The sequence below is a fragment of the Phacochoerus africanus genome, chromosome 1 (assembly GCF_016906955.1).
Source record: "Phacochoerus africanus isolate WHEZ1 chromosome 1, ROS_Pafr_v1, whole genome shotgun sequence".
Taxonomy (NCBI): domain Eukaryota; kingdom Metazoa; phylum Chordata; class Mammalia; order Artiodactyla; family Suidae; genus Phacochoerus; species Phacochoerus africanus.
Window position 1 is genome coordinate 130,611,227 of NC_062544.1, and position 17,368 is coordinate 130,628,594.

The window sequence follows — 17,368 nt, forward strand, 5'->3', positions numbered from 1 at the left end:
AAAAGTTCTCCAGCTTAGCTACAAGCCTCGCTGAGAAGTCTTTGAATCCCTAGGGTATAACTTGGATCACCCTGATAAAACATGAGGGTTATACACTATTTGATACCATGAAATTTGAAAAGCTACACACTTAGAGCTGCATTCAAATAAAAGATATGTGGGTTTGCTCAAATAAAGGTCTTAGCATTTGAAATTCCAATAATACTAGGTTCTGCCTGCCACATGTCTCATGATGTCTATCATAATAGATCCACAGCAGTGGATCAAAGGGACCCCCTTTTCATATATACAAGATGTATAAATACTTATGGGCAAACAATAAAGCCAAGGCCCATGGGGTTGGGTTCCTGTTTGGGTAATGCTAGAGGCAAAGCTTCTGAGGAAATTGTGGAGGGAAGGGTCTAACAACCTGCAACTCGCAGCCCCACTGCACCGCAACCAAAACCCTGACTCCATTCTTAAGGGAAACCACAGCCTTGGGGACCTGATGTCCACATCATAGTCTGGAAAATGCACATAGTGTCTACTCCTGTCTGTCCAGCTTCAACTAGAATGTTCCAGGACATATGCATGATTTACTTTGTGGGGCTGTGAGAAACAGTCTCAAGAAAAAGACCATCCTCTGAGGTATGAAAACACCCATGCCATGCTCCTTAAAATCTCATGGAAAGAGACTTCAAATATAAACCCTATCCCAGATCCATTCTTTCCCCTTGTCCTGGTTGATTCCTACACCCTGCATTTCCCAGGCTCCTGAATCATCTGAGTTTAACCAACAGGAGATACCATTAGAATCCCAGAGGGTAGATTTAACCAATAGGAGACACCAACTGGGTCCTGGAGGGTGGATTTAACCAATGGGAGACACTGGCTGGTTCCTGGAGGCTGGAAGCGAATTTCTCCCCACCTCCTCTGTCCTGGCAGGGACTATGGAGTGGACATTTCTCCTCCATGGCGTCAACTCCCACCAGAAGGGCCCACTACGGTTTCAGCTCCCACTGAGACTGGCAAGGAATACTGCCTTCCTTTGTCCCACCAGTTTCAGGATGGCAGAAGCTTCCTGCTGCTGCTGTTCTCTGGGCTGCCTCTGTATCTTCTCTGACTCTCTGACCATCTCTGACTCGTGCATCACGTGGGAAACCAGTGCCCTGAATTCAATTCCCTCTGTTCCATATTATCAGAATGGTTTCTTTCCCTGGCTGGATCCCAACAACAAATCCCAAATCACAAGTCTGAAGGGCCACTGTTCCAGATCTCAGGGGTAATTCCTGATCTGACTTCTTCTTTACAGACAATTCTATTCCAGGGTCAAGGGCAAATATAGCTACAAGTTCCCAGGACCTACAGCAAGTATTTACTCAACAATAGCTATCATTCCTTGGAAATATGTCCATGGAGAAGTAGGCAGATATTCAGCAATAATTCTTTATTTCATTCAATAATCCAGACTCAGAGTTCCCGTCATGGCTCAGCAGAAACAAATGGACCCGACCGGTATCTATGAGGATGCAGGTTCAATACCTGGCCCCACTCAGTGGATTAAGGATCAGGCATTGCTATGGCTGCGGTATAGGCCGGCAGCTACAGCTCCAGTTCAGTCTCTAGACTGGGAACTTCCATGTGCCACAGGTGCAGCCCTAAAAAGACAAAAAAAAATAATAATCGTAATAATCCAGATCCCCAGTAAAAGGATTTCACAGTACTATGTCTACTGTGATACTGAAATTTCTTCTACATTCAACATTTTTGTACAAATGTAAAACAAAACTGGTTTTATCTTAAAAATCTCACCTTTTACCCTGCTGAATAGCTAAAACATTGCTATACAAACTGAAATAACGTCAAAGATAAGAGCTAAAATTTTTAAAACTCCCTAAATTCCAAAAAATTCAATGTAAAAGAAGGCTTTTATAAAGGCTCATCAGCTCTAAGATGCTCAGTTTTGCTAAATTCTTCATGCTTCATAAAGGTATCATCTCTAGGTATGTATTAAAATCACCTTACCTTGGAGACTTCATAAGATTTAGTTCCAGTCTAACACAATTATTCCAGGATATATTTCAGAGTGACTCCAAATTCCCATTTGTAGCTAGGATCAACAATTTCGGCAATGTCAAAAAATTACCTTAACTTGGAAGACCTATTTAAAAAACAAACAAACAAAAAAAACAGGATGCCATTAGCATTTTAATGTTAAAATGATACAGATTTCCAGTAGCAAAATAATGCTTTTTTTACAATGACACTTCCACCTTCAGGCAAGTGGTAGACAGCCAAACATGTCCATATTTGTAAAGTATATCCTAATAGATCAGGGGTGAGGAAGGTTACAAAATTCTGCACTCATTAACTAGCTATATATTAGTTAACAGAATACAGTTTTAAAGGAAAAGTTCCTCCTGAAGCAAAGCCATCTCACATTTGACAGTGAGTCCCCAACCATTCATGGTGCAAAATTTCACTCTCTCACTTCATTAATCATGAGAAGAAATGAAACTGGAGATGACCAAATCGCAAGAGTTCTATAACCTGCCCAAGCTCACAGGCAGAGGAAAAGCCTGCATGAATATCTGAGTTCCTGTCTTTTTGTGATATAAACCTGAAGATGATGCTAACTAATGTGCAAGGATACTTTCTGAAAAATGTTGATGGGAGGCAGAGGGCAAAAGTCTTTCTAATATAAAACACCATACCAAAAACAAACACACACACAAAAATGTGCTAATGCTGTAATTGAGACCCAACACTCCCCTTTAATGCACAGACCTAAAAGGACTTTCCTACTTCATCAAAACATTTTTCAAGAAGGACTCAGATGACTCAAACCAAAAGACATCTCAGGAAAAAAAAAAAAAAAAGGAACACAAAACTACATCATTCTTTTTTTTTCTTTTTCCGCTACTCCCAAAGCATATGGAAATTCCTGGCTAGGGATGGAATCTGAGCTGGAGCTGCAACCTACGCCACAGCTGCAGCAATGCCAGATGCTTAACCCACTGTGCCAGGCTGAGGATTGAACTAGTGCTTCCAAAGAGACAAGCCAGGTCATTAACCCACTGCACTACAGTGGGAACTCCTAAACTAAACCATTTTTAACATTGTTAAGTTAAATACATCCCTCTTGGGGTAGAGATCAGAGAGAAATAATGATAGGCATCAGTAAATATTTAAGTTGCAAATATAACATAAAAATGATCTTTGCAATATAGTCTAATTACTATTGAATCCTGTTGTACCCATTACAAATCACCACAAAGCACAACTGAGATTTTTCTCTTCTTTAGATGTCCCCAAAGATGTTTGTCTAGAGGATACTTTAGGTGACAGGCCTTGAGTGATTAGCTCTATGAGAGGGAAGTGGTTTTGAATAACTACATAAATATAAGTTATTCGAAAAAACCCACTGGAAAATGTTCATCTCCCAGATCCTCCAACTTTATTAAATATGTTTATCCTAATGTCCACCCAAGGGGACAATGTGACCTTCTATTATCAGAAAGAAAGAACACAGTATAATTTATCAGAACCCATCATAATGAACTCCCCACATATTAGAAACTAAAATGACCTTTCATAGCTAATATTTATCTTGGGTTCTTCACACAAAGGGAACCACTGGGGATTCTTTTTTCAATTCATTAAAAAAGAATGGATCCATCAATGAAAAGAAATGTGATCTAATAGTTTATACACCAGACAAAAAGTTGGGAGTTTCATTTTAGGCCGAGCAGTAACGCATTCAATCAAATTTTCCCCAACTTTACCCTGGGCACTTGCTTAAAAGAATTAACTCTTTCTTGTCACTTCCTAACTTCAGTACATGAAAGACCACCAATAATTTTGTGGAAGTTCCCATTATGACTCAGTGGGTTAAGAACCCAATATAGTGTCCATGAGGATGTGGGTTTAAATCCCGGCCTTGCTCAGTGGGTTAAGGATTTGGTGTTGCCACAAGCTGCAGTGTAGGTCACAGATGTGACTGGAATCCACTGTTGCCATGGCTGTGATGCAGACTGGCAGCTGCAGCTCCAGTTCGACCCCTAGCCCAGGAACTTTCATTTGCCACAGGTGCAGCCATAAAAATTTAAACAAATAATAATTTTGTGCATGACACCAAGACCATTTACTTCCAGTCACTTTATTTCCCTCTTGGTTGTTTCCCAACAATAGCACAACCCTTTCTATCACTCTGCTTTAAACGTCGTCAGTTTTTAAAGAGTCTAGATGTTTACAATGATGAAAGACATTGCTCATACCCAGGACTAAAAAAAAAAAAATAACATGTCTAGTCATTCTCAGAATGAAAACAAAGACAGCATGTGAATGCTAGCTTGCATTTTTCATCTTTCACTTTACAATGTTGGTATTTTGTGGAATCGTTCTTTTACAACAAAAGATCAGAATGCCTGTTTATGTTTCCCGATACCAAGAAATCTGGAGCTTCGCAGGCAGAGGAGACCATTCTCCAGATGTTTACTTTATTCCTGTTGTACACAAGAAAGAATTCTGCCTGTGCTTGATTTCTTACCATGGAAATAGCGACCTCTACCTTTCTTTTCTCTTAACCTAATTCCCTTACTATTAGTAGGGTGAATTCCTTACAAGGATTATTCTTTGGAAATACAGCTATTTACTCATTATAGATAAGCACCTTCAGAAAGTCTCTGAGGTCAATTTGGTTACACCCATCTCATTGCACACACGTCAATCTGAACAGCATAACATACTCCTCATCTTTTCATTCTAAAATCTACAATGATAAAAGAGCATAGTTCCTTTTATTTTTTATTTTATTTTATTTTCATCTTTTTAGGGCCACAGCCATGTCCTATGGAAGCCTCCAGGCTAGGGGTCAAATCAGAGTTGTAGCCACCAGCCTACACTGCAGCCACAGCAACACAGGATAGGAGCCACATCTGTGACCTATGCCACAGCTCACGGCAATGCCGGATCCTTAACCCACTGAGCAAGGCCAGGCATGGAACCCACATCCTCATGGATACTAGTCGGATTCATTACCGCTGAGCCACAATGAGAACCCCACACAGTTCCTTTTAAACTCATAAGACACAATGACCTTAAACCTGAACCTACTCAGGAGGAAAAAGCAGACCAACTCAAATCTGAGAGACATTCTGCAACATAATTGCTCTGTATTCTTAAAAAGTGTCAAGGTTATGAAAGACAAAAAAGAAATGTGAGGAATTATTCCTAATAAAGGAGCAATACAAGACAACAAAATGAAATTGTGATCTTGAACTAGGAAAACTACACACATTCTCAGAATGAACTGTACAACATATTCTCATATACCTCATACACATATACACACTCACATACACACACACACAGAGCTATAAAGGACATTGCTGGGACAATTAACAATTTCTAAATATAGCCTAGAGATTAAATTGCAGTGCTACATCAACATTAAATTTCCTAATTTTCATCATTACACTATAGTTAAGAGAATGTCCTCGTTACTAAAAATACTCCTTGGGATATTTAAAAATAAAAGGGCAAATGTCTTCAATGTATTTTCAAGTGATTCTGAGGCGAAGAGTGAGAGGAAAAAAGGCAAGAGGAAAGGAAAGTAGGGAAGGAAGAATGAATGAATGTACGAACATAAAAACAAACCAACAAAATGTAAGCAATTGGTGAATCCAAGTAAAGGATATATAGAAATTCTTTAGTTTTTCAACTTTTCATTAAGTCAGAAATGATATCCAAAGAATACATTAAATATTCACTAAAAAGGATTCAGCTGGAATTCCCTGGGGGCCTAGAGGTTAAGACTTAGGCATTGTCACTGCTGCAGCATGAGTTAGATCCTTGGCCTAAGAACTTCCCCATGCTGTAGGCAAGGCCCAAAAAAAAAAAAAAAAAAAAGATAGCCAAGGAGTTCCGTCATGGCTCAATAGAAACAAATCTGACTATATCCATGAGGACCAAGGTTCAATGCCTACCTTTGCTCAGTGGGTTAAGGATCCAGCATTGCCGTGAGCTGTGGTGTAGGTCATACCCATGGCTCGGATCTGGCACTGATGCGGCTGTGGTGTAGACCTGGGCTGCAGCTCCAATTCAACCCCTAGCCTGGGAACCTCCATATGCCGTGGGTGTGGCCCTAAAAAGACAAAAAAAAAGAAAAAACTGGTTTAAAAAAAAAAAGTCAAAAGGCTTCAGCTTATTACATATACTAAAATGATTTAAAACTTACTATCAATCTTAAACAAGAGGAGAATTGACAATTGGAATGTTCTGGCTAATTTGACTCTCTTAACAGTCACCCAAATGCCCAGATGGAGTTTATTTGTTTTTACTTAAAAAGTACTTACATAGTGCTTATATGGGATAGGCACTGCATTAAACACATTAAAGTACTAACTTTAGGATTTACTTATATCCTGCTGTGGAAATGAGGAAATTAGGCATCCAGAGGACAAAGGACTTGCCCAAGGTCACTCAGCTGGCAAATGGCTCAGCCAAGATTCAAACTCGAGCCTCCGGCACCTAAGTACCTACTGTTTCAATTCTTGTAAAAATACTTTCAAAAAGTATTAGTCCTTTTGCATGCTTTAGTAAATAGACTGAAAATAAAGCTACCTTTCTTCAGGAATTCAAGAATTTGTGATCAACTTAAAAATAAAAATTCTGTCTGCAGACCCACATGTGTAGACCACTGGACTGAATTAGCAACCAGACCCTGGTTTGGAGCCTAAACTATTTTAGATTAACCCCTAAATAAAATTTTCCCCATCTCTGAAAAGCTGGTGAAAAACAGTGATTCTGATTTGCTGCAGATTTATTGAAGGCTTAATGTCATTTTCCAAATTAAGACTAAACATACAAAAATTCTGAAGACCTTGAGCATTCAGGCTGCCATTTTTCAAACTGATGGAAAACAAAGGCACTTGAGATCAGAACTCCTTGAAAACACTTCAGGGAGAAGATAGCAGAGCCAGAACATAACCCACAAAGGCTAAATGACTTCTGTCGATTTCTATGAAGGCATTCAGCGTCGAAATAAAACAAAACAAAACAAAAACAAAATGGATTTTTCGTCAGTGCATCCACTCAGACTCACTTCCTGACAAACTCCAATTCAGAGGCATTTTGAATACAGCACAGCAGAGTCTCGTTTAAAAACAAAGAGTCCTCCAGCAACTCCTCAGCACTGTCCTTTCCTGCCTGCCCCCACTCACCTAGGTTTCCAAGCCCATCTTGCATCACTCGCATGGAGTGGGGAATATTCGAATAATTAGCTACTTCCAGATTCACCATCAGTTCATCTCACCTCCCGGGGTGGGATCTACTGGGACGGCCTGGGAACTGCAGTTCTCAGCCCCTCAGGCATCAGGGCAGAGGTGGAAATAATTCTTCCAGCTAACGATGTAAGAGGTCGATGCCCTTAAGAGTTTAGATATCATGGTGAATTATTTTTCCACATTAATTTCAAATCCATCAAGACAGAAGATGATAGAAGAGAGGAATGTTTCCTAAATGAGCACTTGGGTTTGGGGAGTTCTGAGTGGAAAGGGGATGAAAAGATGGTCCCACTGTGAGAGCTTGAAAACCAATGGAAATTTTGAAACGGAAGTTGCCTCCATAAAATAATTCATCATTTCTTCAGAGAGAAAGGAAGAAAGATGCTTCCATTTTTAGTTGCCTAAGTAACACAACCACACTGAATTGTCTTCTGGAAATTTACAGCTTTTCCACAAAAGTATGCCATCCAAATGCAACCTCTCTTTTGACAAATTTATCCTGGAACAAGACAAGTATTAATGAGCATCTTATATTTAAGAGGGAGCTGATGAAAGCAAATGTACTTAATAGGTTATCGACGCTTTTGTGAATATATTTCAAGCACTGATACATTGTTGATGCCCAGCTGAGCTACCAATTACAACTCACATGATGCACGGAATTACTTTGTCTTAGTGCATGTTCACTATCGTACATTAAAGCGAGCAGGTTTGTCCACCAAAACGAACATCTGAGATTACTTTTTTTACTGCTTGCTTAAAAACATCAATGAAGAATTTAGCCCTTCATTTTACAACATACTAAAGCATGTTCTCAGTGAGCCATTAAAGACAATAACTGTGTCTATTAAATAGTAAAGAATTGTGTAAAATTTTATAAACGGCATTTTAATTTCAAGTGTTGCCAACACCATCTCATTTAAATTAGGTGGTAGAGTTCTTCAAAAGTGCTCTTCTGGGGAGAGAAGACTGAAAGATAATAAATAGACATGCTGTGGTTTTATAAGGTTCATACTCGGTCGCTGTAAGAACTGAGAAATTCCTTACAACCACACACAGCATCTTTCTGTGCAGTGACACATTCCTTTCTAATGGAAGTGTGGGCAAACAGTGCTTTTTGTTAATGAAGGAAAAGTCTAGCCTAAGAGTGACCAGGAAATATATAAAAGCAATCATTACTAATTGATAATGGTTCATGGAGAGCCAGTATACATAAAACAGAGATAACAAACCTGCAAGTTACATAAAATAAAATGTGCTCACCAGTTTCGGGGACACCCAGTATGACTCCACAGCTTGTTGTCCAAGAGACACTGCCCAGGTCTTGGACTGAACAAATATGAGCTGTGATGGCAATTTAGCCATAAATCTCTTAAGGCCCAATTATCCTTCCTGCAAAGGGTTTATTTCTTTTAATTAGACTGGTTTTTTAATTGGGAATTTTCCTCTCATTTCTAATTTTTCCAAGAATCAAAACAGTGTCCAAGGATTTTATTTAGGATAATCACCAGCATACCATTTTGGAGGTTACCCACAAGTTGCCAAAAATTGAAGTTTTATCTACAAAGTTTTTATGTGATATGATCTAACTACTGTATAAGAGTCATAAAAATAATTTGTACCTAAATGTCAATAAGAGCATGTCTAGGATGTTGATGGTTACACTTCTGGGGTGAGGGTTGTCTGTTCACTGACAAACAGAATGCAGACCTCTTGAGGGGCAGGATGGTCTCTTAATTCTCTTTACCCTAATCTCAAACATAATGCCCTGTACACCATGGGTGTTAAGTGTGTTTTGTTTAAAAAGTGAATACCTGTAAGTCTCTACTTTTACTGCAAAATGAACAGTCATGTCATTTCTATGCTCCCCTAATTCCTCACCTGGAAACTAACATAGTTCAACAAGACAATCACCAAGGTGATTTCCAACTGTAACAATGACTCCCAGAGCATTTTAGGAAATACGGTAAGATTCAGCTATTAATAGTCTACAGCTAGCTCACGGACATATATACACAGTAAATTAAACTGCAGCAGGATTACATAGCAAGACAATGACTACTGCAGGCAATATTGGCCACTTTAATCCATTCGTGGAATAAATGCTTCTTAAAAGCTTAATCTAAACCTTTATTAAATTGCTGACCTCAAAATTATCTTTCGTTTGACAACAGTGCCCTCCTGTGGCAACACAAAGGAAATCTCTTGACAGTGCTAGCGTGTTAACTAATTTACATGTTTTTATTATGTGTTTTATTTTTTAATAAAATAATATTCATAAATAGAATGTAATTATCCTTAAATAAGCATAATACACTATATAATTTAAATAATTTCACACTAAATGGCATCACAAAAAGTTAAATCAAAATACAATAAGAGCTTCCAAGTGAAATGGTAATTATTTATATGGAACATACATACACATATATATTACACATACATACATATAATAAGCACAAGCATAATGGGATTCAGTATTTATTGGTTCTCCCTGTTACTTCTTTAACATAAATCCATGCTACTATCTATCAAAGTTCCCCAAGCTATTTAAAGATGCTCTAAACACTCGGCCTATACATACTGAAAGCATACCAGGTATGCTTTATGCCAGGACATGCTGGGGAAATTAAGAATAAGACCTGTTCCTGTCTATGCAAAAGTGACAAACTAATTGGAAAAGGAATTGCGGCAACCAAGAGAATAGGTCATTAGTATTTGCCATTGTTTTCTGGAATAATGAGAAGAAAGACTTTGACAATGTTAAGAAGAGTAAGATAAGTGAGGATGCCTGTAATCCAGGAAAACTACCCGGAAGAGGCAACAACATGGAGGAATAAAAGGAATAAAGAAGTCTATGAGGGAGTTCCCACTGTGGCTCAGCAGGTTAAGGACCCAAATTGTCTCTGTGAGGATGAGGGTTCGATCCCTGGACTCGATCTGTGAGTTAAGCTTCCAGCATTGCTGCAAGCTGCAGCACAGGTTGCAGATTTGGCTCAGATCCAGTGTGGCTGTGGCTATGCCATAGGGCTGCAACTGCAGCTCTGATTTGATTCCTAGCCCAGGAACTTCCATATGTGGAATGGGCAGCCATTAAAAAATAATAATAATAATTAATTTTAAAAAATGTGTTTGGGGAAAGAGTAAAGATGTGTTCAGGAATTTTTTAATTTTTGTTTGGTTGGTCAGTTGGTTGGTTTTTCTTGAGGGGGAAAAACCTGCATATGCATGTGAGTCTATTTTGTTTTGTTCTAATTTGATCTGGTGGAGGAGGTGGAAGGGCCTCTGAAGGAAACCACACAGAGAAAGGGGGAAGGGAGAGAGTAGGGAAGGCAGGCTGACCACGGGGGGAAGTCACACAAAACAGGTGAGCAGCCTCCCACCTTCTGTCCATGCTCACTGCAGAGTCACCTCTGCATGATTCCCTCAACAAGTATTTTTTGAGCAACTCATCTGCACCAGGCCCTGTATTGGGTGATGGGCCCAGAAGATGGATAGGGTCCCAGGTGTTCCAGAGTTTGCACTGTAGCATGAGAAGAAAGACAACAGGTACATAAGCATTATTAAGATAACTGCAGGTTGAGATAACTGTGAGAGAGAAAGCAAAAGTTGAAGAGTGTGGCTGGGTTTGGAGGAGGAGAGGTTACAAGGATGGGGTGTTCGGGGAAGGCCTCTCTGAGAAAGTGACTCTAAACCTGATGATGAATGATATCGAGAGGACTCCCAAGGGAAGAGTGTCCTAGGTGGAGAAATGGCACAGTCCTGCAGAGGCCTAAAGCCAGAACAAGCTGGGTGTGGTCATGGAGCAAAGGGGCAGTCAGAGCAGCTAAATGAAGGCGAGTGAGGCACAGAAAGGTCAAGGGGGTCCCGGGAAGAGATCACACTGGAGCTGGCAGGTCACAGTGTGGAGCTGGGACTTGATGCCAACTGTGATACGAGAGTTGTAGGCAGGAGAGAAACAGAACATGGTGTGGGTCTGCAGATGATCTGTCCAACGGCTGGATGGAGAAAGCCATCTGGGGAGCACAAGTAGAAAATGGGAGACTACTACAGCAGTCCAAGCCAGAGAGAGGGATGGACTGAAATAGGACAGTGACAGAAGAGCCCAAGAAAAATTGATGTTCCAATGCCAGCCTAAAACACTATCTAGCATAAAACAGATGTTTAGTAAATTCATGTATGGGATTTAGAATAGATGGGCAATTAGGTCCTACGCATAGCACAAGGAACTGCGTCAAATCTCTTGGGATAGAACATGATGGGCTATCTCACTTTGCTGTACAACAGAAATTGGCACAACATTGTAAATCAGCTATACTGCAATAAAAAATAAAATTATAAAAATAAATAAATACATGTGAATGAATGAGTGAGTGCTTAAGTCTGCCAGCAAGAAAAGTCCCATTTTGCAATCTCCCTATTCTGCCTAGGGCTGGAGACTCTGTTACACGTAAGTGCAACGTAATTACTAACTGCCTTCTGGAGGCCCTCAAGAAAAGAAAAACTGGTGAAACATTTTATCAACTGTTTGCTGGGGATCGGGGGGAGTCAGTCTAGTCTCAACCTAGAAGTACAAGAGAATGAATTTGACAAGATGTTTCAAAGCAGAGCACTGATAAAGTCAGGCCCCTTTAAGATGTATTCTCACGCCCTGAGACACTCCATCAGGGTCAAATAATGAACTAACTCACAAGGTTCAAGTCTCTGGTGTTGGTACCAAGAACACTGGTTCTTAATCTTACAGTACTTTTCACCCTATAACATTTTTACTCTTCCCTTTGGCTATCAGAGCCAAATTTAGAGTCCACCCTCAGTAAGTGAAAAGGACCTTTTGCCAAGCATTTCATATACTAACCTTCTGCTTCGTTGTCCATATTTTCCCTTTTATCCAATTTAATAAAATATTTTTAAAGGCTTTCTCAAATCTGCTTGGATGGGGCAAGTACAAATACGTGAATATATAAACAAGACACCATAAGCTTTAACAAGATCAGAATTCACCTTGTCCTGTCTCCTCATCCACTTCCTTTTCATCCACCCATTCAACTTGCCAGACCAAAACTCAAAACTCCCACTTTGCCATGGTTGCCTCAGGGAAAAGCATTATTTCCAAATAATAAAATGAAATAGGCTACCTAGACTACATAGCATAGGAACTAAGAGGTGACGAACCACTTTGGGATTCATTGATGGCTTTCTTGGTAGACAGCAGAACATGAGCGAATGGAACAGAGGACTAAGTAAGATTTGGTTTAAAGTGAGTAAGGCTGTTCCCCTCGTGGCTCAGTGGTTAACAAACCCGACTAGTATCCATGAGGATGGGGACTCGATCCCTGGCCTTCCTTAGTGGGTTGAGGATCCAGCATTGCCAAGAGCTGTGGTATAGATCGAAGACAGTTAGGTTCTTAACCTGCTGAGCAACAGCAGGAACTCCACTTTAGAAGACTTTCAAAGCCAGGAAGAATGACCTCCCTTTCCAGATATGAGTTGAGGCCCTCAAGATAATAAATGGACTCTTAATCCCCCAAAGGGAGCAATGTGAAAACTAAGATTATCATAATCTGCTGCATAACATAAAAATGCACACCATGCAGATTTATCCTTGTGACCCACAGGACCTTCACCCTTTAATTAAAATACCAGAGGCCCCTGAAAACCCATCAATTATAGTCAATGTCAATGTATTTTTGGTATCTGGGGCCAGGGAAGCAGAAACCATAAAGTTCTAATATCAACCAAGGGAAGTTTCCTCTTTCTAAGCCTTAGAATTGAGACTAAGAAACAGTTGATCATTCTGAAATAAGCTGTGGAAGGAGGGAGATAGACATTTGGGTGCTATGGGACGACCATCCTTCTCTCATCACATACATGGGGAGACAAAGGAAGCTCATCATCCAGAGATGAGATCTCACAGATCCGCAAAGAGCAGAAATGACCCAGGGGAGCAGAATCGTGTCCTTGAAGGTTGTTCTATTCTTAGCCTTTCCTTGGCCTGTCTACACCCCTTTCATTGCATTCCACAAGAATGGCTATAATGTTTTTTATTTTTTTTTCTTTTTATATATACATTTTTTTTTCCCCACTGTATGGCAAGGGGATCAAGTTATCCCTACATGTATACATTACAATTACATTTTTTCCCCACCCTTTGTTCTATTTTTTAAAATAATAAGAGGTTTCATCTTTGGCCTCACTGCAGTGAATTTTTAATTGAATCCGAAGAAAATGGTCCCATTTCATTGGTAGGGAAACTGAGCTGCCAGGAATTGCCTTCCCCAGTCTGCAAAGCTAATCAGTAGTGGAGCTGGGCTTCCTACTTCAGCCGTCCAACATGGGTAACTCTGTCTGTACTGTCCAATTGGCAGCTACTAAGCCACCATTTAAACTAACTTAAATGAAGTCACATTTGAAATTGAGTTCATCCATAGAGAACAGACTTGTGGTTGCCAAGAAGGGGGGAGAGAGTGGGATGGATGGGGAGTTTGGGGTTAGTAGATGCAAATTCTATTACATGTAGAATGGATAAGCAATGATGTCCTACTGTATAGCACAGAGAACTATATCCAGTATCTTAGGATAGACCATTATCAATGATATTATGAGAAAAGAATACATATACATGTACGACTGGGTCACTTTTTTGTACAGCAGAAATTGGCACAACATTGTAAATCAACTGTAATTTTTAAAATGTAAAAAGTAAAATAAAATTGAATTCATCAATGACACTAGTTCCAGTTCAAGTGTTCAGTAGCTCCATGTGATGACTGCTGTGGCAGCAGATACAGAACATCTCACCATTGCAGAAATTTCCATGGGACAGTGCTAGGCACCTGACGCAACAATTCTCTTAATTTCTAAAATCTGAAATGAACTGCAGATGCTCACTTCAGCAATGGGAAGATTCACCATCATAGCTCATCGGTAATGAACCCACCTAGTATCCATGAGGATACAGGTTCAATTCCTGGCCCCACTCAGTGGGTTAAGTATCTTGTGTTTGCTATGAGTTGTGGTGTAGGTCGCAGGCGTGACTCAGATCTGGCATTGCTGTGGCTGTGGCACAGGCTGGCAGCTACAGCTCCAATTCAACCCCTAGCCTGGGAACCTCCATATGTCACAAGTGCAGCCCTAAAGAGAGAGAGAGAGAGAGAGAGAGAGAGAGAGAGAGAGAGAGAGAGAGAGATGAAGTGGTACCCACTGGAATGTGGAGAGATGTCTGGCCATGCCAAAGTCTGGGTTCTTGTCTGCATAGTTTCCAATCCTTTCAATAGACAAATCATTGAAACTCTCTGAACCTCAAGTTCTTCATCTTGAATATGGATGTTAAAATAGCTACTCGGGTTACTGTGGATTCAAATGAGGCCTGGTACAGGGAAGGCTTTGTGGACCCCACTTGTATTAACATGAGTTTTTATCATGATTAAGAGCAGCAGTGTCCAACCACTTCCAGAACCCATATTAATGCCTGGCTCTGTTCTAGCAGCTCCCTGGTAGCTCACTGGCTTAAGGATCCAATGTTGTCACTGCTGTGGCTCAGGTTCGCTCCCTGGCCCAGGATCTTCTGCATGCCAAGGGCACAGCCAAAAAAAAAAAATTTTAATAAAAAATAAAGCCTGGCTCTATTCTAAGAGTTTTCTATGCATTAACTCACTTCATCTTCTCCACATGCTTTTAGTTCCTATAATTATCCTCATTCACAGAGAAGCAAATATGGATTCAGGGAAGTAATTTGACTTGCCCAAGGTCAATGACCAAGTGGCAGAGCTGGAATCTTAGCCCACGTTCCAGAAGCTGCTCTCTCAACTACTGGGTACACCACCTTTCCAATATCTAAAAATGGGCATGTGTGGGTCACTTTGCTGTACAGCAGAAATTGGCACAACACTGTAAATCAACCACACTTCAATAATTTTTAAATGGGCATGTACCCCTCCCTCCCTTTTACACCCACCACCATTTTTTCAGCTAATACCTATACAATTCAATTCATATATGCACAATCCAGTTATAATCTTGTCTTATGGGCTTTTGCTTCTAATATTTTTATCTCATGTGTATACATTTTTGTATATAGGTATGAGATGCTTACTGCACACAAAATGTCAAAACAAAAAGCAGGGAGGAGTACCCGTCATGGCTCAGTGGTTAATGAATCCAACTAGGATCCATGAGGACTCAGATTTGATCCCTGACCTTGCTCAGTGGGTTAAGGATCTGGTATTGCCATGAGCTGTGGTGTAGATCACAGATATGGCTCAGATTTCACATTGCTGTGGCTGTGGTGTAGGCCAGCAGCTACAGCTCCAATTAGACCCCTAGTCTGGGAGCCTCCATGTGCAGAGAATGCAGCCCTAAAAAGATAACAGACAAAAAAAAATTTTTTTAATTAAAAAAAAAAAGCAGGCTTGTTTACTCTATGACATTCTACAGAGGAGTAATAAGCGAACAGATCCTGCTTGCAAAAACTTGACAAACCAAGTTAGTAAAATAACTTTCCAAAGTATTTTCAGTCTACTAAGAAATTTTTTCACCATTGGTTCTCCCAATCAATGGTCATTTCTACAATAAATGAAAGGAACCAAAAAAAAAAAAAAAGCAGAGACATAAATCCTGAGATAACATCCCAGAATCATTACTCTCATCATTAACACTCCCTGACCTGTAACAACAGCAGGTGCAGTGCAAGATGATGCTTTCCTGCAACCAAAATACGCCAAGCATCTCTTGTGAGGCAGATGCTGGAGCAAAAGACTACCACTCATCCAGCAAACAAGAGCTTCGGCCTAGGCCTAGAAGCGCCTGCCAATCCTGAGAACGGGGCTTCTGAATCTGGGGCCCTCAGATAGAATTCAGGGGTCCATGAACTGGCACGAGGGTAAAAAGACATCTTCATTTTTGCTAACTCCTATTTGAAACTCATTCCTTTTGATTAGTCGTGTCAGCCACACACCAGAGGGATACTGAGCAGTTCCTATGACTCAGTCCCAAACAGAAAGCACAGGCATTTTCAAACCATCGCGGCTTGTTGCAGACACCTCAAAACAGGTGCCCATCACAACCTCATAAGTATATAGTTAGTGGATCGGCCTGTAGATCGTGTTGTTTAATGCACTCATGCAGAAGCACATGTGTTCTACATCACAAAATCATGTTTTGATCACTACATTTCTGTAGAGTTGCCTTCTTTTATAATCCTTCTGTTTTAGGTGATTTAAAATATTATTTTGAGACGGGATCCACTGGCTTCACCAAACCTCCCAAAGGACTCATGGCAAAGAAGAGGTTAAAGGATTTGCAAACTAATGTGTAAAACCATATCTCCATGTGCAATATCACAGCTACCTTGTCCCTTTTCCCCCACCCCCACCCTATGTAAACTGAACCTTTTATCCATCAATTCTGCCAGGACTGACACACAATGTTTGAAAGAAAACTGACAGATGATGTAATGACTTCTATGTAAGGGCATAAACCAGTCAAAGAAGTACCAGGTAACAGCTGCAGAACAATTTGGGGAAGGTTTGGGGAAAAAAAAAAAAAGAAAGAAAGAAAAACAATCTGTCCTGTAGAGAAAGCACTGTCATTTCAAGTACTTCTTGCAACCACTATATGCAATGTATTCCAACTTGCAAATGTAAAAATGGCCTCATTATCTCAACAGAGGATCCTTCAGAAAGTCTAATTCAAAGCAAGCACACTCAGAAGTTCCATTGTGGCTCAGGTGTAATGAACCTGACTAGTATCCATGAGGATGTGCGTTCAATCCCCGGCCTTGCTCAATGGGTTAAGGATCTGGAGTTGCTGTGAGCTGTGGTGTAGGTCACAAAGGAGGCTCAGATCCTGAGTTGCTGTGGCTGTGGCATAGGTTGGCAGTTGCAGCTCTGATTCAACCCCTAGCCTGGGAACTCCCATATGCCACGGGTGCAGCCCTAAAAAGAAAAAAAACAAACAAAAAAACAAGTACCTCCGAAAGTTGGCCCACTGTCTAAAAGCCGGTGCTATAAATACACATGGCCTGGGAAAGCAACAGCAAGCTGCATTCTGTGAATGTGTCTTCATAAAAAATCTGGGAAAGTGGGAATTTGGTGGCTGGCTCAGGG

At 40.4% G+C, this 17,368-nt stretch overlaps 1 protein-coding gene across 1 annotated transcript in view; it reads right to left on the reverse strand.

Moving 5' to 3' along the window:
• Window positions 1–17,368, reverse strand: part of TAFA4 (TAFA chemokine like family member 4) — a 211,048-nt gene that overhangs the window by 156,025 nt on the left and 37,655 nt on the right. Inside the window, exon 2 of the mRNA XM_047752009.1 lies at window positions 2,005–2,140. Coding sequence (XP_047607965.1) covers window positions 2,005–2,018 — 14 coding nt within the window. The 5' untranslated portion in view covers window positions 2,019–2,140. The remainder of the gene's footprint in view (window positions 1–2,004; window positions 2,141–17,368) is intronic.